This window comes from Dreissena polymorpha, chromosome 11 (assembly GCF_020536995.1).
Source record: "Dreissena polymorpha isolate Duluth1 chromosome 11, UMN_Dpol_1.0, whole genome shotgun sequence".
NCBI classification, from domain to species: domain Eukaryota; kingdom Metazoa; phylum Mollusca; class Bivalvia; order Myida; family Dreissenidae; genus Dreissena; species Dreissena polymorpha.
Window position 1 is genome coordinate 9,683,213 of NC_068365.1, and position 23,246 is coordinate 9,706,458.

A 23,246-nucleotide genomic window follows, 5' to 3' on the forward strand; every position below is an offset into this window, starting at 1 on the left:
TTTAATAACATATGGTACTCAAATGATTTTCTTACCTTTTTTAAAGAGATTTCACATATAATGGTAAATTGATAAAATAACAGTGCAGCATTTTTTTCTTCAAATTCAATATTTTAGTTTTATATGTTTGGCCAATTTTCTTTATTGCTTACATCTTTTACACATGATAGCATGCATCTGAATAAGTAATAAGGCACATTTCAAATGCCTCTTAAAGGTCACCAAAAAGATTTATATCTGATACATGAGTTTTATTAATGAATCCTTCAGTTTATTAATCAATCAATTATAAATGAATTAATGTTATTGGTTGAGATGATATTGGGTTTTGATGCATAGCTATTAAAATATCTTTATATTTTGTTTATTTGGAATTTTAACAATTACAATTGTGTTCTCTTTGTATACTACTAAAACAAATTCAGAATTATTAAATATAATGAATAAAATACTTTGAATATGAGCTTGATATTTAGTTCTGTGACAAAATATGAAATATATCTAAAAAATCAATTCTAAAACTGCCTGTTAATTTGGGCCTACATCCATCAAAGTCCTTAGGGACAACTTAACTTATATGTTGCTAAATCACAATATCATTGCATGTATGTTAACCGAGCCTTGCTGAGGGAAAAGGGGGTTTAACGCTTATGCAGTCAGCACAGGCTCATCAGAGATAACACTTTCCGCCTAAACTGGATTTTTGCTTTTTAAACAAAAATCCATAAAAGTGGAAAGTGTCTTCCATTATTAGCATGTGCAGTCAAAGCACATGCGTTTAACACCAAGTGTCTTCCATTATTAGCATGTGCAGTCAAAGCACATGCGTTTAACACCAAGTGTCTTCCATTATTAGCATGTGCAGTCAAAGCACATGCGTTTAACACCAAGTGTCTTCCATTATTAGCATGTGCAGTCAAAGCACATGCGTTTAACACCAAGTGTCTTCCAATATTAGCATGTGCAGTCAAAGCACATGCGTTTAACACCAAGTGTCTTCCATTATTAGCATGTGCAGTCAAAGCACATGCGTTTAACACCAAGTGTCTTCCATTATTAGCATGTGCAGTCAAAGCACATGCGTTTAACACCAAGTGTCTTCCAATATTAGCATGTGCAGTCAAAGCACATGCGTTTAACACCAAGTGTCTTCCAATATTAGCATGTGCAGTCAAAGCACATGCGTTTAACACCATTTTCCCAGAGCAAGACTCGAATGGATTTAATCTCATTAAAAGTCCCTTTTATGAGTGATTGTATTATTTCACTGACCTGCTCAGGCTCCTCTGTGTACATGTCTCCCATCTCCCTTGACATGTTCTGCATGGCTGACTCTGGCAGCACACACTTGAGGCCAATGAGCCGTGTCCACTCCTGCACGCCCAGTAGACACCCCAGCTGTGTGAGCGTGTTCTGCTCCTCAACGCTGGCACACAAGCTTGGCAGCAGCTGCTTACTGGAGGTGGCGCCCATCACTTGACCCAGGGGCTCTAGGAATAGCTGGAAACCATGGAAAATATGTAAGGCACAAATAGCAGTGTTGTTTTTTTGCCCACTGGGATAAATACCAAAACCGTGCCAATTGGTAGAAATTACTATAAAAAAAACTTGGAAGTGTAAAAATTGGCATCGTGAAATCTTCAGATTGGGCAGTATGGGTCTTTTAAATTGCTAGGTACTTAGTTAAACAAACCCATTAAAATATTCTTATACATGCCTTTTTGCTGAAATGTTTATGTTTCAGTGCTCATTTTATTTGTTCCCTTGCAGAGAATGAACATTTGTAAAAAAAATGTCAAAATTGTCAATTCTTTTGGGATTTTTTTGATAGCCATTGGAATTTTGGAATATGTTCTTGCTTGGGGAAGTGCGTTACACTGGTATTTTTTTAAAGAAAAAAGCGCTGAAATGCCATATGACTAAATACTAATAACATATGCAAAATCACTTATAAACCAATGAAACCCTACATAAAATAAAACTGTTATGAAACTCTAGAAAAATACACAAAACTAAATGACACCCTAAATTAAACATTTTTAAAAAGACAGATAATACACAAGTGAGTTTCCCTATAGAAATACTTACTTAATTGAAAAGTTAAGACCCTTTCAGTCTCACTATTATGTAAATCTATTGCTATGGCCTTTAATGTTTCTAGACTTAACATTTCATGATTTGCTATATAAAGTACATCTACAGTTCACATATCCATACCCATTACCAGGTTACAGATCACATATCTGTACCTATTACCTGGTTATAGTTCACATATCTGTACCTATTACCTGGTTATAGTTCACCTATCCAAACCAATTACCTGACAACAGTTTACAAATCTGGTTCGCTACAGTTCACACATATATACTCATTAGCTGGTTACATTTCACATATCAATACCCGTTACCTGGTAACAGTTCACATACATGTATCCATACCCATTACCTGGCTACAGTTCACATGTCCATACCAATTACCTGGTTACAGTTCACATATTTACACCCATACCTGGTTACAGTTCACATATCCATACCTTTAATATGGTTACAGTTCACATATCCATACACATTACCTGGTTACAGTTCACATATCCATACCCATAACCTGGTTACAGTTCACATATCAATACCCATTACCTGGTTACAGTTCACATATCCATACCTTTTACATGGTTACAGTTAACATATCAATACCAATTACCTGGTTACAGTTCACATATCCATACCCATAATCTGGTTTCAGTTTACATATCCATACCATTTATATGGTTGAAGTTCACATATCCATTCCTATTGCCTGGTTACAATTCATATATCCATACTCATTACCTGGTTACAGTACACACATTCATACCCATTACCTGGTTAGCTACAGTTCACATGTTCATACCCATTACCTGGTTACAGTTTACATATCCATACCGAGACCTGGTTACAGTTTACATATCCATACCCATTACCTGGTTAGCTACAGTTCATATATCCATACCCAGACCTGGTTAAAGTTCACATATCCATACCCATTACCTGGTTAGCTACAGTTCACATATCAATACCCATTACCTGGTTAGCTACAGTTCACATATCAATACCCATTACCTGGTTAGCTACAGTTCACATATCAATACCCATTACCTGGTTAGCCAGGGCGACGGCCATTTTGAGAGGACATTTCAGGAGGCACTGTAACACAAATCTGGCTGCAGCATTGGCTGGGTAACTGTCACCACTGGAATCTGCAACAGAAACATTGCCTTTTACATTTACAGTAAAACTGCGATAACTCGAGGAAGCACGGGACCGACATCGATGCTCGAGTAATCGCAGGTTTCGAGTAATCCATGGTATTATTTGTTTTCACTGTCTCGGTTGATAATGCTAACTTCTGACCACAAACGCTTTATTTACATGAAAGACGGTGCTAGAGAAAGAAAGGCTTTGTAAAAATTGCTTAAGGTTACAGTATAATAAACAAAACAATTAAGATGATCGTAAATTCATTTAATTGCTTCAACATACGCACAAAACATAAATATAATAAGAAAAATCTCATCAATATTCACTGTACATGTAGCATAATTATTTTTAAAAAGCACACAAGGTACGTACATGCGCATGAAAAAAATACACACTGAAAACAACATAATCACTACACACTTTGCATTTTATGTACATTAGTCAGACTTGTGTTGCGCAAAGTCAATGATTGAAGCTTGTCGCAACCCATTAGCTTCCCGGAACTGATGGCGGAAGACATTTCGCGATAATTATCGATTGCTGGTAATTATTTAATTATCATTAAAACTGTGTAGCTTTGATCTGCTTCTCAAAGGATGACAATTTGCGGTGTTTCTCAAACTGCAACTTACTTCACACCTAATCGAGCGTCGTTTGTCTGCTTGATTGCGCTGTTTTCACAACTCGAATATTTTTAGCACCGACCAGACGAAAAAGCGTCCTCGAATAATTGCCAGTTAATTAGGTGTGAAATGCCTTTCAGGGACCGGCACATGACCTCGAGTTATCGAAAATCGCATGTTTGAGTTATCGCGGGTATTTTTATATAAACATTAAAGGAAAATGCTAGGGACTTTCTTTAATGCTCGAGTAATCGCCAGTTTTCGAGAAATTGCCAGCTCGAGTTATTGCAATTCTACTGTATTTGTAAAATCTGAACCCATTTAAAACACGAACTAATCAGGCAAAGTTATAAATCAAGAATACTGTTGTTGTTTGGGTGAATTTTTATAAATTAAAACAACTGCAACCTTTTTATAACAAGCAGACTAGAGTTTTTCAAAGTAGTTATTACTACCTCCTGCCTTTGAATGTCTTAATATGTAGCAAAATGTAATACAATTTATAGTTGTTCTAAGTTGAAAAAGGTGCAAAATTGTAGCCTTTTTTAGGAAGGAAACTAACACATGCACATCACCAACTTCAAATTAAAAAGAACAATGCCTGCAAGTTGAAATGTTGTACTTTGAATTGTGTACAAGTGATTTGTCAGACAAGTTAGAGTCTGTCCATAGACAGACGTCCAAATACCAATGGTAGGTTAATCCAAATACCTGTCTCTACTTGATGGTAGGTATAATAACTAAATTTTAAGACCATGTATTCAGTAAATGGACATGACACTGTTAGGGACGCTGCAATTATCATGTTTAATAACCACCTAAGATAAAACTGACGACAAGCAAATCGATTTTAACCACACTTTGGGAAAATCGAGCTTAATATACATACGCCTTAAATGTCGTACCAGATTAGCCTGTGCAGTCAACACAGCCTAATCAGGGAAAACACTTTCGGCCTTCACTGGATATTTAATTAATATAGACTTTCCTTAAACAAACAAAAAAACATTCAAGAGAAGAGTGTTGTCCCTAATTTTGGTGAACACTTTCTGCACATGCATTGAACCCCGTTTTCCCAGAGCAAGGCTCGTATATGAATCATGTTCTGAGAAAACTGGGCATAATGCATGTGCGTAAAGTGTCCTCCCATATTAGCCTGTGCAGTCCACACAGGCTAATAAAGGACGACGATTTCCGCTGTAATGACATTTTTCATTTAAATGAAGTCTCTTCTTAGCGAAAATCCAATTTAGGCAGAAAGTGTCATCCCTGATTAGCACAGGCTAATCTGGGATGACACTTTACACACATGCATTATGTCCTGTTTTCTCAAAACACGACTTATATAAATGCCTGTCAGTGATTCAAGCCTCTCCCCCTACCTCTGCCTGTCCCTTCATTAGCGTACACCTGCAGTAGCACAGTCTTCATGTGGCCGGTCAGTAGGGCCAGGGGCATGTTAGACACGCCTTTGTAGGCCACTGCCAAGGAGACAAGGTGACCACTTGTGGCCACGGGGTCCAGCAAGCCCAGGGCCCGGGTGAAGTGGTCTGGGGAGGTCGTGGACACGATCTTCAGAAGGTGTCCAGGGTCTGTCTCCAGGGCCAGGAAATCAAGTGTGGTTAGTTGACCCCCTAATCAGGGAGATAGAATACATTGAATGGACTAGTTCAGATTCAGCAAAATGAAAATAATCTCATATATTCAAAGAAGAATGTATGACTTACAAAATAAGAGGTGCGAGCCAGAGACTGCAATGAACAGAATTGTTCTGAGAAGGTACATGTAATGTTCACAATTTTCAAAACAGGCACACTCAAAAAAAGGCCCCATCAGCCATGTTTTTGAAAGAAACAGGTTCAAATCTTAACTTAGGCCAATTTTCAGACAAACACAATTTTTTATGTTCTTGGCAAGCTTCATTGTGAGTGGGTACAAAATGATACTTCTACAGTGTTAACATGGTTTTAACTGTTGACCCTACATGATCCTCTTTCAAAGTCAGCAGACAAGCCCAACCCAATTGCCTGAAGCCCTATTCTATTTTGAGGTCTGAACCAAAACATATTATTTTGTCAAGAAGGACATTCTCGTGTTAACAATAATAATCTGTGTTTGGCACATACACTATTTCATAGATAGCTGCTCTTCAACCAGTTGTCAAAGGCAAGTTTTTTCCTACTTATTGTAATTGCTTCTAAAATTACAAGGGCGGTCTTTTTATGAATGAGTTCCAGTATAAGCAGTCTTTTACAGTAATCACCATAGATATCTATCAAAAGATCTACATGTTCCGCATAATCAAAAACGAAATAAAGTCACCAGTCTACCTAAACACCTGCCCTGCATAAGCCCAAACACAAACTTGTTAAGGACAGCACTTTTTCTGAACAAACATTTTAACTTAACAGAACCAACCTTCCACAGTTTTGTTGCTGACACCCCCGTACTTCTGCACAAAGTCTTTCAGTTTTCCGAGTTCTGGTTCAAACACGAGGCCCCACTGGCTCCAGGCGGCCATGTCCTCCAGTAGTGGGCAGGTGTGCAGGCAGATCTTGGCCGCATCACGGGTCTGGTGTCCAAGGATCCCCACCTTGGAGCTAACAGTCATAGACAGCCTGAAATAGATGTTGCAACATGCATGTAACAAGTGTTTATGACCTATTTATGCCAGGTACAAGTACATTAGCTTCATGTAAAAAGGCAGGTTAAACGTGAAATGGACTGATTAAAGCTAGGTTAACATATACCAGCTTCATGTAAAAAGGCAGGTTAAAAGTGAAAGGGACTGATTAAAGCTAGGATAACATATCCGAGCTTCATGTAAAATGTCACCCAAGCTGGACATAGTTATGCTTTGGAAAAAGTAATTTCTTAAATTTGACCTTTGACATTGAATTAAGACCTTAAATCAAACCTTCAGATTGTTTGCGCCCATAACTCTGTCTCGTCAAGCTTATCACTTCTGTAGTTATTTGAAAATCAATTTATTCCGGCCGAATATTACCATCTGCCCAATTAAGTCCTCTTTTTTTAAACAGGTGTATTAAAAAATAACAAAGCTTGGGTCAAAGCCTTAGAATAATTAATTTAAAGCATTAAATTGGCAAGAATATATAGCCAATGTTTAAACAATTTTTTAGAAATCTTACCCAGCTGATGGGGCCAGTGTACATTCATAAACGACAGTGACATCCCCGTAACTATAGCGACCACCGTGCTTCTCCTTGAGGCTGAGCAACCTCGTTATGTTTCCGTGACCCAGATTGCGGACATCACGGACCCCAAACTGCCGACACAACGCATCCTCAATCTCAGCAGGCTGAAAGAGTTTTTTTCAATATTTATTATTCTCTAACAAATAAAATGTTTCCTACATTTCAATTTAAACAAGAAGGCCAAGATGGCCCTAGTTCGCTCACCTGAGAGGAGTCGGTTCATTCAATCTTTACCAAACGTCAAACTTGACCTAGATATTGTCCAGACAAACATCCTGGTCAAGTTTCATCATTATTGAACAAAAACTCTGGCATATGGAGTGTTTTTGTTTTTGTAAGATTTGACCTGGTGACCTATATTTTGAGTTGACCCCCCCTCCCCTTACCAAACATCAAACTTTGCTTACAAAAATAAATATTATGACCAAGATTCATAAAATCTGAAACAAAATTGTGACCTCTAGAGTGTTTACAAGGATTTTGTATAATATAATGAAAATTTGGACAATCTAAGGGCAATAATTATGGCATTAATTATGTGATATATATAAAACCAATCTTTGTACCAAGTTTCATGATGAATGAGCACAAATTGTGACTTCTAGAGTGTTTACAAGCTTTTTTTTACTATATAAATATAAGAAAACTGCCCCCCCCCCCCGGCTGCTATGTTATTCAACTGACTGGAACCATTTTCGAACTCAACTCTCATATCAAGGAAAAAAATGTTCTGACCAAATTTCATGAAAATTGGGCCAAAAATGGGACTTCTAGAGTGTTCACATGTTTTCACTATATACATATAGAGAAAAATGCCCCGCCCACAGGCGGCCATGTTTTTTCACCGATCTGGACCATTTTCAAACTCGTCTGAGATATCAATAAAACCAATGTTTTGACCAATTTCATGATGATTGGGCAAAAATTGTGACTTCTAGAGTGTTAACAAGGTTTCTATATAGCCAAATAAGGAAAACTGCCCCCCCCGGCAGCCATGTTATTCAACTGACCGGAACCATTTTCGAACTCAACTCTCATATCAAGGAAACAAATGTTCTGACCAAATTGCATGAAAATTGGGCAAATAATGTGACTTCTAGAGTGTTCACATGTTTTCACTATATACATATAGAGAAAAATGCCCCGCCCACTGGTGGCCATGTTTTTTCACCGATCTGGACCATTTTCAAACTCGTCCGAGATATCAATAAAACCAATGTTTTGACCAACTTTTATGATGATTGGGCAAAATTGTGACTTCTAGAGTGTTTACAAGGTTTCTCTATAGCCAAATATGGAAAACTGCCCCACCCCCGGCAGCCATGTTTTTCAACTGATCGAACCATTTTCGAACTCAACTCTCATATCAAGGAAACAAATATTCTGACCAAATTTCATGAAAACTGGGCCAAACATGTGACTTCTAGAGTGTTCACATGTTTTCACTATATACAAATAGAGAAAAATGCCCGCCCACTGGCAGCCATGTTTTTTCACCGATCTGGACCATTTTCGAACTCTTCCGAGAAATCAATAAAACCAATGTTTTGACCAACTTTCATGATGATTGGGCAAAAATTGTGACTTCTAGAGTGTTTACAAGGATTCTCTATAGCCAAATAAGGAAAACTGCCCCCCACCCCCCCGGCAGCCATGTTATTCAACTGACCGGAACCATTTTCGAACCCAACTCTCATATCAAAATATCAAAAAAACAAATGTTCTGACCAAATTTCATGAAAATTGGGCCAAAAATGTGACTTCTCGAGTGTTCACATGTTTTCACTATATACATATAGAGAAAAATGCCCCGCCCACTGGCGGCCATGTTTTTCACCGATCTGGACCATTTTCGAACTTGTCCGAGATATCAATAAAAACAATGTTTTGACCAACTTTTATGATGATTGGGCAAATATTGTGACTTCGAGAGTGTTTACAAGGTTTCTCTTTAGCCAAATAAAAAAAACTGCCCCACCCCCCTGGCAGCCATGTTATTCAACTGACTGGAACCATTTTCGAACTCAACTCTCATATCAAGGAAACAAATGTTCCGACAAAATTTCATGAAAATTGGGCCAAAAATGTGACTTCTAGAGTGTTCACATGTTTTCACTATATACATATAAAGAAAAATGCCCCGCCCACTGGCGGCCATGTTTTTTCACCGATCTGGACCATTTTCAAACTCGTCCGAGATATCAATAAAACCAATGTTTTGACCATTTTCATGATGATTTGGCGAAAGTTGTGACATCTTGAGTGTTTACAAGGTTTCTCTATAGCCAAATAAGGAAAACTGCCCCGCCCACTGGCGGCCATGTTTTTCAACGGACCGGAACGACTTTTGAACTCGACCAACATATCATTAAGGCAAACATTTTGACAAAGTTACATGAAGATTGGGCATGAAATGTGACTTCTACAGTGTTTACAAGGTTTTTCTTTTTTTTGACCTAGTGACCTAGTTTTTGACTCAGCATGACCCAGTTTCCAACTTGATTGAGATATCATTGGGACAAATCTTCTGACCAAGTTTCATGAAGATCGGACATGAAATGTGGCCTCTAAAGTGTTTACAAACCAAATGTGGACGACGGACGGACGGAAGACGGACAAAGACTGGTCACAAAAGCTCACCTGAGCAATCAGGTGAGCTAAAAAAAAAGAAACTGAATCATACTTCACGTATTCCTTAAAATTCATATACTTCTGTTTTACTTTCAAAGTTTTTTTAGATAATTTTCTATATTATTAAAAGAAACCTGTTCAAATTTATTAACCGTAGTTTAGCTGTGTCCAGTAATTTTACTTACATTCTTCAAAGCCTCAGACCATCAAAAAATAATTAAATGTATTTTAAAAAGACTTCTAATATAAGCAAATGGAGTTTATTTCAAAGCAATCAGTTTTATTTATAAAAAAATGTATTTTTCCAGTAATAAATAAAGCAAAATGTATTTTTCCAGTATCTGGTTTATTTAAAAAAGAAAAACCAACATTAAGTTTATGTTTGAAAGTTCTGCAAATAGATGATTGGTAATGGTAAACTGGTAAACTAAGCTAAATTTACTATTTCCAATACTGGGCTCCAAGTACTGGTTCTGCCCAGAAAACAGACTCAAAGTGTCTTCATTAACCTACACCTGTTGATGCAATGAAGCTACAATAAATAGGTTGAAACCTGTATGTTTATTTTCATTTTCCCAATGTTTGCAACTTAAGTTTGTAAATAAAAAACGGCAGTAAGAGACAGGGGTGGGGGGGGGGGGGGAGAATGGCTGTAGAAATAATTTCATGACCAACTGCAGACCCAAACAAGTTTAATGGCTAGGTCTGGAATCAAACCGTCCTCCTCTGATTTTAAGTTCAGCACGCTACCAACTGAGCTAGCTGGTCGGGTTAACCCTTTACCACTTAGATACGTATTTGTACGCATTTGTAGTCCTTTAGAAAGTTAAATTTAATTAAAGATCTTTCTAACTGGATTCAAGTGTTATAGATTTCATTTCCAACCCTTAGATACTGATGAGCAGCTAACAGCATTAAACCTGAACAGACTGCGAGTTACTCGCAGGCTGTTCTGGTTTTATGCTGTTTGCACATGGTCATTTTCACTTTGCTTCTGAGTGGGAAAGGGTCATGGTTTAACTCTTTCAGTGCTGTAACCAAATTCTGAAGGCCTTTGCAAACAGTTTGGATCCAGATGAGACACCACAGAATGTGGCGTCTCATCAGGAACCAAACTGTTTGCTATTCTGATAGTATTCTTTGAAAAAAATAGAAGAAAATGCTAATTTTAGAAATTCAGCAGACAACATTTTAGCAGACCAATAATTTCCCAGCATGCAAAGGGTTAAACAGATACCTGTACAATGCCACTGTGTTGACACTGTCTGATGAACTCCATGAGGTCTGCCTGGTGTGGTTTGAAGGATGTGGTGTCCCCTTCTGTGGCCCCTGAACCCCCCGACCCCATCACAAGGCCCCCACTCTCCTCCAGCATCTGGCAAACATGTTCAAGATATGAGCCACGCTCTGGGAAAATGGGGCTTAATGCATGTGTATAAAGTGTGGTCCCAGATTAGCCTGTGTAGTCTGCACAGGCTTATCAGGAACAACACTCTCAGCCAAAACTGGATTTTTAAATGAATAATAAAATAAAACCAGAAAAAGTCGTCCCTGATTACCCCACGTGGAGACTGCATGGGCTAATCTGGGACCACACGTTATGCACATGCATTAAGCTCTGTTTTCCCAAAGCGAGGCTCATAAATATTGTGATTTATGGGCCAATTTACCACAAGCCGACTGTCTGTAAAAAATATAATAATCCAAGTTCGGTTGTTAAAAGGGCATTGCATTGGAATAAGAAATGGCTTATATTAGCTGAAAAAGAAAGATAATCAGAAAATTATTTTTATTCTAAGACAAATATTCTTAAAAGGAAATGAAAACTGTATTTGCATGACAAGCCCTCAGGACTATAAACATGTTCAGAATCCTAATTGGAAGCACAACATCTTTTTTTTCCTAATATTATTATAATAATACAGTCCAACCTGCCAATAACTACCACTCGAAGGATTTGGTCGTTGTGGTCTTTGTTCACAGGTGGTCTTTATTCGCAGGGTCGATTGAAACTTTGCAAAATATGCTAGAAGGCTTTTAATAGGTACCGTATGATGTATGTACTCTATTGTTTAAATGTGTGAATACATAAGCATGTATAATATAAACAAGGATTGAAATCACAGTTGTGTTTTATATTTACATGTATTATTTCAATTTCCAAACATAAACTAACAAACGAACAAACGCTTGGATGCCATAATGGTTAACTTTAACTGACAATTTACTTATCTATCATCTATGCGCATTTTATCACGGAGAAATTTAAGAAAGGAATGCATTTAAATTGTATGTGTACAATTTGCATCGTAATTGTAAAGAAACCGTAAATTTCCTTTATAAGTTGATATAAGCCCCTAATGTTTGATATTTTCGGCAATTAGTATATAAATAATCGCGTGCCAATAAAATAAAAAAGGCAACTTCTTACATCTTCGTCAAACTGCCAAATGCATAAAAGAAGAAGGTGGCTACCAATTAGCAATGTGTGTTAAATAAACAAAAAAAACAGCTATCGAGTAAACGGTCACTTGCCAATATCTCCATAGCGACCGACCAGTGCACTGGTAAGATGTTTATAACGTGACTATCACAGCATTATGGCGGTCATTGTTTTATTGACAGTTGTGAAATCGCTAATTGTTATGATTGAAGTGGTCGTTGTAAGCCTCTTTCAAGGAATACAAGATTTTTTATTTTGCAAACCGATGACAACGTACAAAGTTTAATAGAAAATCCTTCAAAAAATATATTGTCATTGTATTAATAAGTTAGTGTAGGCTGTTTTGTCAAATCTAAATTATTCGTTATGAAACGTTATATTATGATAATTAAAACGATTTTGTTAGTCACTTGACTTTTGGGAATGTAAAATGGTGGTCGCTGGTCATTGACGTGGTCGTTGTTAGCTATCAAATTCGACTTTGGGAATGTAAAATTGCGGTCGCTGGTCGTTGTTGGCAGGTGGGCGTTATTCGCAGGTACAGAATATAGTGAAATCGTTCAATGTGGTCGTTATTGACAACTGGTCGCTATTCACAGGCGGTCACTCGGGCAGGTTGGACTGTAGTCTTAACTATTTTCACTTTAACTTAAACATTGCACTCTGATTGAATACTCAATCAAGTACAATTCCACCTTGAATACTCAATCAAGTACAATTCCACCTTGAATACTCAATCAAGTACAATTCCACCTTGAATACTCAATCAAGTACAATTCCACCTTGAATACTCAATCAAGTACAATTCCACATTGAATACTCAATCAAGTACAATTCCACCTTGAATACTCAATCAAGTACAATTCCACCTTGAATACTCAATCAAGTACAATTCCACCTTGAATACTCAATCAAGTACAATTCCACCTTGAATACTCAATCAAGTACAATTCCACCTTGAATACTCAATCAAGTACAATTCCACCTTGAATACTCAATCAAGTACAATTCCACCTTGAATACTCAATCAAGTACAATTCCACCTTGAATACTCAATCAAGTACAATTCCACCTTGAATACTCAATCAAGTACAATTCCACCTTGAATACTCAATCAAGTACAATTCCACCTTGAATACTCAATCAAGTACAATTCCACCTTGAATACTCAATCAAGTACAATTCCACCTTGAATACTCAATCAAGTACAATTCCACCTTGAATACTCAATCAAGTACAATTCCACCTTGAATACTCAATCAAGTACAATTCCACCTTGAATACTCAATCAAGTACAATTCCACCTTGAATACTCAATCAAGTACAATTCCACCTTGAATACTCAATCAAGTACAATTCCACCTTGAATACTCAATCAAGTACAATTCCACCTTGAATACTCAATCAAGTACAATTCCACCTTGAATACTCAATCAAGTACAATTCCACCTTGAATACTCAATCAAGTACAATTCCACCTTGAATACTCAATCAAGTACAATTCCACCTTGAATACTCAATCAAGTACAATTCCACCTTGAATACTCAATCAAGTACAATTCCACCTTGAATACTCAATCAAGTACAATTCCACCTTGAATACTCAATCAAGTACAATTCCACCTTGAATACTCAATCAAGTACAATTCCACCTTGCTGAGAGGAAACTTCCTTTAAATGAAAAACAAAACTAAACATAAGCCAAAGTGTGATCCTTGGTTATGCTGTGTGAACTGCAAAGTCTTATCTAGAAAAACACTACGCACATGCATTAAGCCCTGTTTTCCCAGAACAAGGCTCATATATTACTCACGATAAACAAGCCATAACGTCCAGCCATTCAGAGGACTCTACCTGTTTAGCCTCAGCCAGCAAGAACTCCAGGAAGCGGCCGTAGCCCATCTGTGGGAATGAGGCGACAGCGAAGTCTTCCAGGAGCTTCTCCTCAATACGATCCAGGTGCACCAGACTTAGAGCCCCAGCGTTCAAACAGCGCTCAATGTACTTCTTCAGTGCCTCCGTCAGAGCATCTGTCGGCATAAGAGGAGTATAGAGAACATAGGCTCATTAGCCCTTTTCATGCTGGGAAATTTGTTGTCTGTTAAATGTCGTCTGCTAAATTTCTAAAATTAGCATTTTCTTCAAAAAAAAATCAAAGAATACTATCCGAATAGCAAACAGTTTGGATCCTGACTGTTTGCAAAGGCCTTCAAAATTTGGTTCCAGCACTGAAAGAGTTAGATTGTTTGTAAGTACATGCCATTCATATCCTAAGCATTCTTTTCATAATGGACATATGTTTGTGTCACATGGATGGAGAAATTATATTTGGAATTTTACATTTCACCAATACCAGAGCATTTAATCGTTCTGTGTGTGACAACGTTGTTTTTTTGCTTTTCAGTTAAACTTAAGATTTTGTGAAAAATTATGTAAAATGGTCATTATAATTGAAGGTGATCTGCCAAAAAAAAATCCTAATACATAATTAAAAAATCTTAATTCTGCCAAATCGGTTGGATTAAAAAATTCCTGTCCTTTTAATTCCCAACATGTACAAACATGACGGTTCTTCACACTTTGAGCAAAGTCCATGAAGAAGTTAAATATTTGAGTTCACAAAATATCCTTATTTACATAGGTACTGACATACAAGTTCTATTATGAATGCCTCCTCATTTGAAGAAGCTTCTTTTTTCATTTGGATATTTTAACCCATTTATGTCTAGTGGACTCTCCCATCCTTATAAATTGGATCAATTTATTTCCAAAATTAGGGATGTCTAGTATATTTATTTCTATATTTAAAATATTACTTACTGAAGTTCCTTTAAGCAAACAGCGCAGACCCAGATGAGACGCCGCATCATGCGGCGTCTCATCTGGGTCTGCGCTGTTTGCAATGTCCTTTTTTCAGGACGCTAGGCATGAATGGGTTATTGTTCAAATAACAACAACATTCATATTATGGCAGTCAGTTTTTTGGCAGACACTTTTCCTGGGTTAGATGGTTTAACAATACAAAGTTCACATAGTTATGCCAGTAACTGACCAATTCTCTTCTTAAATTAGGGATAGGTGGAGAATGGCCATAGAACGAATTGTATCACTATTCCGCACACACATCATATATACGAGCAGAGTATCAAACTCGCAATCCTTGGATATGTTGTTCAGCTTTGTACCAATAGAGCTAGCCAGCCCAGATGCACAGAAAACAAACAGATTTGTAAATTTGATATCCCCCGCCACTTTCAAAATTTTGTGACAGATGGACAGATTGAATGACAGACGAACAGACCAACTGACTGGCTGAGAGAAAACGCCATTTACATATCCCTCTGCCTTTGGCAAAGGATAATAAAACTTCTCTTAAAACCTGCCTACCTTTCTTGGGTGGTGGTTTGGTTTCCATGGCAACCCCCTCATCCCCTCGCTGCTGGGCAGGTGGTGGGATCAGCAGGGCCAGGGTGGTCTGCTCCAGGGCCGTGTTGGACATGCAGATGGTCAGGTGCAGGATGTCACGTAGAAACATGTCCGTACGGACAGTGGTCAGGAAATCCTGGGCAATGTTCAAATGCAACAATGTCATTTCCCATATCAGTTACATCACATGAAAAGTTATCCCTAAATTTGATTTTCAAGCCTAATTTGTTACATATTGTTTTAAGGCTAGTGCCCCTTAGCCAGTGTTCTTTAAACAAGAGGCCGATGAGGGCCTGAATCGCTCTACTGCTATAAACACTGTGCAAATTTGGAAAGAATAAGATGGAAACTGTATACTTAATCGCGCAAAAAAGGAGACTTTTCTCAAATTCAAGGGGAGATTATTGTGTACTTTTTTCTCCGATACTGCTCATATTCGATAGGGTTAAAGTCCTCATTGATATAAAGATACTGTGCAAATTTGGAAATAATTGGATGAAAACTGTGGAATTAATTGTGTAAACAAGGGTGATTTCAAAATTTTCTCATATTCAAGGGGAAGTCATTCTGGACTTATTGCTTCGATATTGCTCTTTTTAACAAGGGCTGTTTGTAAAACATGCATGTCCCCCATATGGGCTGTCAGTTGTAGTGGCAGCCATTGTGTGAATACGTTTTTTGTCACTGTGACCTTGACCTTTGACCTAGTGACCTGAAAATCATTAGGGGTCATCTGCCAGTCATGATCAATGTACCTATAAAGTTTCATGATCCTAGGATAAAGCATTCTTGAGTTATCATCCGGAAACCATCTGGTGGAAGGACGGACGGAAAGACTGACGGACCGACATGTGCAAAACAATATACCCCCTCTTCTTCGAAGGGGTGCATAAAAAAGGGTAGAGCTAAACAATAGGGCCTGAAAGGACCAAAGTCTCTCACCTGAGATAACAAGATATCATTGGGACAAATCTTCTGACCAAGTTTCACGAAGATCGGAAAATAAATGTGGCCTCTAGAGTGTTAACAAGGTTTTACTATTTTACTATAGCCATATAAGAAAAAATGCCCCACCCCCTGGCAGCCATGTTTTTCAACCAACCGGCATCATTTTTTAACTCTTCCAAGATATTAAAGGGCTAAATCTTCTGACCAAGTTTCATGAAGATCGGACAGTAAATGTGGCCTCTAGAGTGTTAACAAGATTTTACTATAGTCATATAAGGAAAAATGACCCGCCCCTTGGAAGCCATGTTTTTCAAGCAAACATAATTATTTTCAAACTCATCCAAGATATCACTGAGACCAATCTTCTGACTAAATTTCATGAAGATTGGACAATAAATGTGGCCTCTAGAGTGTTAACAAGGTTTTACTTATATATAATAGCCATATACATGTATAGCCATATAGGGAAAAATGCCCCGCCCCCTGGTGGCCATGATTTTAAAGCAACCAAAACCACTTTCGAACTCATCCAAGATATCATTGGGACAAATCTTCTGACCAAGTTTCATGATGATCGGAAAATCAATGTGACCTCTAGAGTATTAACAAGGTTTTACTATAGCCATATAAGGAAAATAGCCCCGCCCCGTGGTGGCCATGTTTTTCAACCAACCGGCATCATTTTTAAAGTCATCCAAGATATTATTGGGATGAATATTCTGACCAAGTTTCATGAAGATCGGACTATAAATGTGGTCTCTAGAGTGTTTACAAGATTTTACTATAGCCTAATATAGCCATATAAGGAAAAATGCCCCGCCCCTTGGCGGCCATGTTTTTCAAGCAAAGGTAACCATTTTTAAACACATCCAAGATATCATTAAGACAAATCTTTTGACCATATTTCATCAAGATTGGACAATATATGTGGCCTCTAGAGTGTTAACAAGGTTTTACTATAGCCATATAAGGAAAAATGCCCCGCCCCCTGGCAGCCATGTTTTTCAACCAACCGGCATCATTTTCGAACTCGTCCAAGATATGATTCTGATGAATCTTCTGACCAAGTTTCATGAAGATTGGACAATAAATGTGGCCTCTAGAGTGTTAACAAGATTTTACTATAGCCATATATAGCCATATAAGGAAAAATGCCCCGCCCCTTTGCAGCCATGTTTTTCAAGCAAAGATTTCCATTTTTGAACTCATCCAAGATATCAGTGGGACAAATCTTCTGACCATGTTTCATGAAGATCGCAAAATAAATGTGGCCTCAAGAGTGTTAACAAGATTTTACTATAGCCATATAAGGAAAAATGCCCTGCCCCCATGGCGGCCATGTTTTTCAACCAACCGACATCATTTTCGAACTCGTCCAAGATATTATTGGGATGAATCTTCTGACCAAGTTTTATGAAGATCAGACAATAACTGTGGCCTCTAGAGTGTTAACAAGATTTTACTATAGCCATTTAAGGAAAAATGCCCTGCCCCTTGGCAGCCATGTTTTTCAAGCAAACATAATCATTTTCGAACTCATCCAAAATTTCATTGAAACCAATCTTCTGACCAAATTTCATGAAGATTGGACAATGAATGTGGCCTATAGAGAGTTAACAAGGCAAATGTTTACGCCGCACAACGCACAAAAGACGACGGACAAAAAGCGATCACAAAAGCTCACCATGAGCACGTTGTGCTCAGGTGGGCTTAAAAAAACAAGTCATGATCAATCTACCCATGAAGTTTCATGATCCTAGGCGTATGCGTTCTTGAGTAATCATTCAAAAACCATTTTACTATTTCAGGTCACCGTGACCTTGACCTTTGACCTAGTGACCTCAAAATCAATAGGGGTCATCTGCGAGTCATGATCACTGTACCTATGAAGTTTCATGATCCTAGGCCAAGCGTTCTTGAGTTATCGTCTGACAACCACCTGGTGGACGGACCGACAGACTGACAGACCGACTGACCAATCTACCTACTGACAGACCGACATGAGCAAAGCAATATACCCCCTCTTCTTCGAAGGGGGGCATAAACATAGTCAATAAACAAACAATTTGTAATGTTTACTACCTGTTATCAATGCTCTTGTCGTCAACACAATTTTACGCACACAACTAGTCATAAGAAAACATAACACTTATATCTTGTTATTTTTCTATTGCTGACAATAGGATTTTAAACAAGAGGGCCTGAAAGGCCCAAAGTGGCTCACCTTAGATTCAAAGGAACTGACCTGTTCTTTGAAGCCTTAGATGTCATTAGAACAAATGCTCTCACCAACATTCATGACTAGTGAACACCCTGGCAGCCACCTTTTTCAACAGACCAGAAGCATTTTCATACGCATCCAAGATATCATTTAAACAAATATTCTGACAAAGTTTCATGAAGATTCATAAAGACATATAAGAAACAAGAGCACCGCCTTGCGGGTGCAGACCGCTCATCTATTTTCTTTTTAAAGGTGAAGGGACTCTCATTTTCAATCACAAAGGAGGGAGGGTTGGAGTGAAGAGGGGTGTATAGTGTGGGGGTGTGGACATTTATTACATTATCTTCCAAAAATGTGAAAAAAATGCAAAAAAAAATTCAGGTGGGGGGTGGGGGGTGGGGGGATTCTTGGGTGCGATGGTTGGACAGTATTTAAAACATAAAATAATAAAAATAAATATTTGTGTTTTTTAACGGTTTCAAAAAAAAAAAAATTGGGGGGGGGGAGGGGTGGGGGGGGGTATAGTGTGAGGGTGTGGTGGTCATTTGTGAGATGGTCTTAAAAAAAAAATAGGGGGGGGGAGGGGTGTGGGGGGGGGGATTCTTGGGTGCGATGGTTAAACGGTATTCCAAACATAAAATAATAAAAATAAATATTTGTGTTTTTTAAGTCTCAAAAAAAAATTGGGGGGGGGGGGGGGGTGGGGTCTAGTGTGAGTGTGAGGGTGTGGTGGTCATTTGTGAGATGATATTAAAAAAAAAAAAAAAAGGGGGGGGGGAGGGCATGGGGGGAGGGCACGGGGGATGGTTTGGGTGGAGTCTATTGTGGTATGTCAGGGAAGAGTAGTTTTGTCAAAGTATCAATCAAATCTAATCATAAATAAAGAAGTTATGGCAATTTTAGCAAAATTTAATAATTTGACCTTGAGAGTCAAGGTCATTCAAAGGTCAAGGTAAAATTCAACTTGCCAGGTACAGTAACCTCATGATAGCATGAAAGTATTTGAAGTTTGAAAGCAATAGCCTTGATACTTTAGAAGTAAAGTGGATCGAAACACAAAATTTAACCATATATTCAAAGTTACTAAGTCAAAAAAGGGCCATAATTCCGTAAAAATGACAACCAAAGTTATGCAACTTGTCCTTTTACTGTACCCTTATGATAGTTTGAGAGTGTTCCAAGTATGAAAGCAATATCTATGATACTTTAGGGGTAAAGTGGACCAAAACACAAAACTTAACCAAATTTTCAATTTTCTAAGTATAAAGGGCCCATAATTCCGTCCAAATGCCAGTTAGAGTTACATAACTTTGCCTGCACAGTCCCCTTATGATAGTTAATAAGTGTTGCAAGTATGAAAGCAATAGCTTTGATACTGTAGGAATAAAGTGGACCTAAACACAAAACTTAACCAAATTTTTAATTTTCTAAGTATAAAAAGGGCACATAATTCTGTCAAAATGCCAGTCAGAGTTACATTATTTTGCCTGCACTGTCCCCTTATGATAGTTAGTAAGTGTTGCAAGTATGAAAGCAATAGCTTTGATACTTCAGGAATAAAATGGACCTAAACACAAAACTTAACCAAAATTTTCAATTTTCTAAGTATAAAAAGGGCACATAATTCTGTCGAATTGCAAGCCAGAGTTATCTAACTTTGCCTGTCCAGTCCCCTCATGATAGTAAGTAAGAGTACCCAGTTTGAATGCAATAGCATTGATACTTTCTGAGAAAAGTGGACCTAAACGCAAAACTTAACCGGACGCCGACGCCAACGCCGACGCCAAGGTGATGACAATAGCTCATAATTTTTTTTCAAAAAAAAAATGAGCTGAAATGCCCCGCCCCCTGGTGGCCATGTTTTTTCAAGCAACTGAAACCATTTTCGAACTTGTCCAAGATATAATTGGGACAAATCTTCTGACCAGGTTTCATAATGATCAGAAAATAAATGTGGCTTCTAGAGTGTTAACAAGGTTTTACTAAAGCTATATAAGGAACTAGAGTGTTAACAAGATTTTACTATAGCCATATATAGCCATATAAGAAAAAATGCCCCACCCCTTGGCAGCCATTTTTTTCAAGCAAACGTAACAATTTTCGAACTCAACCAAGATATCAATGAGACAAATCTTCTGAACATATTTAATGAAGATTGGACAATAATGTGGCCTCTAGAGTGTTAACAAGGTTTTAAAAAAGCCATAAATAGCCATATAAGGAAAAATGCCCACCCCCTGGTGGTTAGTTTTTTAAGCAACCAAAACCATTTTCGAACTCATCCAAGATATCATTGGGAGAAATCTTCTGACCAAGTTTCATCAAGATCGGAAAATAAATGTGGCCTTTAAAGTGTTAACATTATGTTTTACAATAGCCATATCAGGAAAAATGCCTTGCCCCCTGGTGGCCATGTTTTTCAACCAACCGGCATCATTTTCAAACTTGTCCAAGATATGATAGGGATAAACCTTCTGACCAAGTTTCATGAAGATTTGACAATAAATGTGGTCTCTAGAGTGTTAACAAGATTTTACTATAGCCATATAAGGAAAAATGCCCCGCCCCTTGGCAGCCATGGACAAAAGGCGATCACAAAAGCTCACCATGAGCACAACCCATGAGCACGTTGTGCTCAGGTGAGCTAATGAGAAAACACATATAATAATATTTTATATTAAAACAATTTGAGTTTTTTTATATTTATTGATCAATTGACCAGATACAATGATTACTTTTAATGTTTCACTAACCTCTTGCATCACTTAAACAAAATACAATCCGAGCAAGACCGGTCAAGTTCTAAATGTAAGGGGAGGGCTCCAATATGATTATTTGACAGCCAGTTTTTAAAGTGTTTACACAAGTCTGAACATATCCATGACGAAATCACTATGAGACTAATGAAAACCAGTTAAAAACTCTAACCTCAACCACTTTCTTCACTTTCGTAATGCGCCCGGTTGTTTTGAGCCCCATCTTAGTTGTCAATAGCAACAAGTTGAACTTCTCCATGACCTCTTGTATGACGATCTCCGGGCGCACCTTCATGTAGTGCGTGCGCACTTCCATCCCCTCACCGGTACCCTGTAGCAGGGAGGCACGGAACTTCCTGTAGAAAACATATCAAGAATAGGGAACCAATGAGCCATGTTCTTGGAAAACTGGGCTTGAAGAATTTGCGTAAAGTGTCATCCCATATTAGCATGTGTAGTATACACAGGCTAATCATGGATGACACTTCGCTTTATGGATTTTTTTGTTTAAAGGAAGAAGCTTCTTCTAAACTTAAAATCAAATCAAGGTGAAAAGTGTTGCTCCTGATAAACATGTGCATACTGCACTGGCTAATCTTGGACACTACTTTCCGCACATGCATTAAGCCCAGTATTCCCAGAACAAGGCTCCAATAAGTATTAATAAAGTAGAAAGAGGGTATAGAAGCATCTTAAAAGGCGGCAAAAAATGTGATGATTTGGGAACTGAATGTGTGTACAATTGAAATACAGGAGGTAAAGGGCTGGAATTAATGGGGGTATAACATGGTGACAAAGTTTCAAAGTGCTGTATACATGTATAAACATTTAATGAGTAATATAGAATTTTGATTAAGTCTCCATAGAAATATGGTTAAAGGTTATATCACTGAAATAACAAAGCTCAAAACAACCATATCATAATCAACACACATTTTAGTTCATCGCAGGTCATCAACCGTTAAGCACTGAGAAAAGTATACCTGTAAGCATTCCTGATATCTGAATACAGTGTGTCTAAGTGTTATCTGAAAGCATCCCTGATATCTGAATACAGTGTGTCTAAGTGTTATCTGAAAGCATCCCTGATATCTGAATACAGTGTGTCTAAGTGTTATCTGAAAGCATCCCTGATATCTGAACACAGTGTGTCTAAGTGTTACCTGAAATCATCCCAGATATCTAAATACAGTGTGTCTAAGTGTTACCTGAAATCATCCCAGATATCTGAACACAGTGTGTCTAAGTGTTACCTGAAATCATCCCAGATATCTGAACACAGTGTGTCTAAGTGTTACCTGAAATCATCCCAGATATCTGAACACAGTGTGTCTAAGTGTTACCTGAAATCATCCCCAATATCTGAATACAGCGTGTCTAAGTGTTACCTGAAATCATCCCCGATATCTGAATACAGCGTGTCTAAGTGTTACATGAAAGCATCCCCGATATCTGAATACAGCGTGTCTAAGTGTTACCTGAAAGCATCCCAGATATCTGAATACAGCGTGTCTAAGTGTTACCTTAAAGCATCCCCGATATCTGAATACAGCGTGTCTAGGTGTTACCTGAAAGCATCTCCGATAGCTGAATACAGCGTGTCTAAGTGTTACCTGAAAGCATCCCCGATATCTGTTACCTGAAAGCATCCCTGATATCTGAATACAGCGTGTCTAAGTGTTACCTGAAAGCATCCCCGATATCTGAATACAGCGTGTCTAAGTGTTACCTGAAAGCATCC

General features: G+C 37.9%; 1 protein-coding gene across 2 annotated transcripts in view; it reads right to left on the reverse strand.

The window, feature by feature from the left end:
- LOC127850159 (uncharacterized) overlaps window positions 1–23,246 on the reverse strand; it is a 77,613-nt gene that overhangs the window by 42,515 nt on the left and 11,852 nt on the right. For both annotated transcript variants that reach the window (XM_052382981.1, XM_052382980.1), the window contains exons 5-13: window positions 21,678–21,861; window positions 15,539–15,713; window positions 14,006–14,181; window positions 10,946–11,083; window positions 7,012–7,181; window positions 6,278–6,477; window positions 5,242–5,493; window positions 3,135–3,235; window positions 1,273–1,500 (exon numbers count right to left, since the gene is read on the reverse strand). In XM_052382981.1, the coding sequence (XP_052238941.1) occupies window positions 1,273–1,500; window positions 3,135–3,235; window positions 5,242–5,493; window positions 6,278–6,477; window positions 7,012–7,181; window positions 10,946–11,083; window positions 14,006–14,181; window positions 15,539–15,713; window positions 21,678–21,861 (1,624 nt within the window). The remainder of the gene's footprint in view (window positions 1–1,272; window positions 1,501–3,134; window positions 3,236–5,241; window positions 5,494–6,277; window positions 6,478–7,011; window positions 7,182–10,945; window positions 11,084–14,005; window positions 14,182–15,538; window positions 15,714–21,677; window positions 21,862–23,246) is intronic.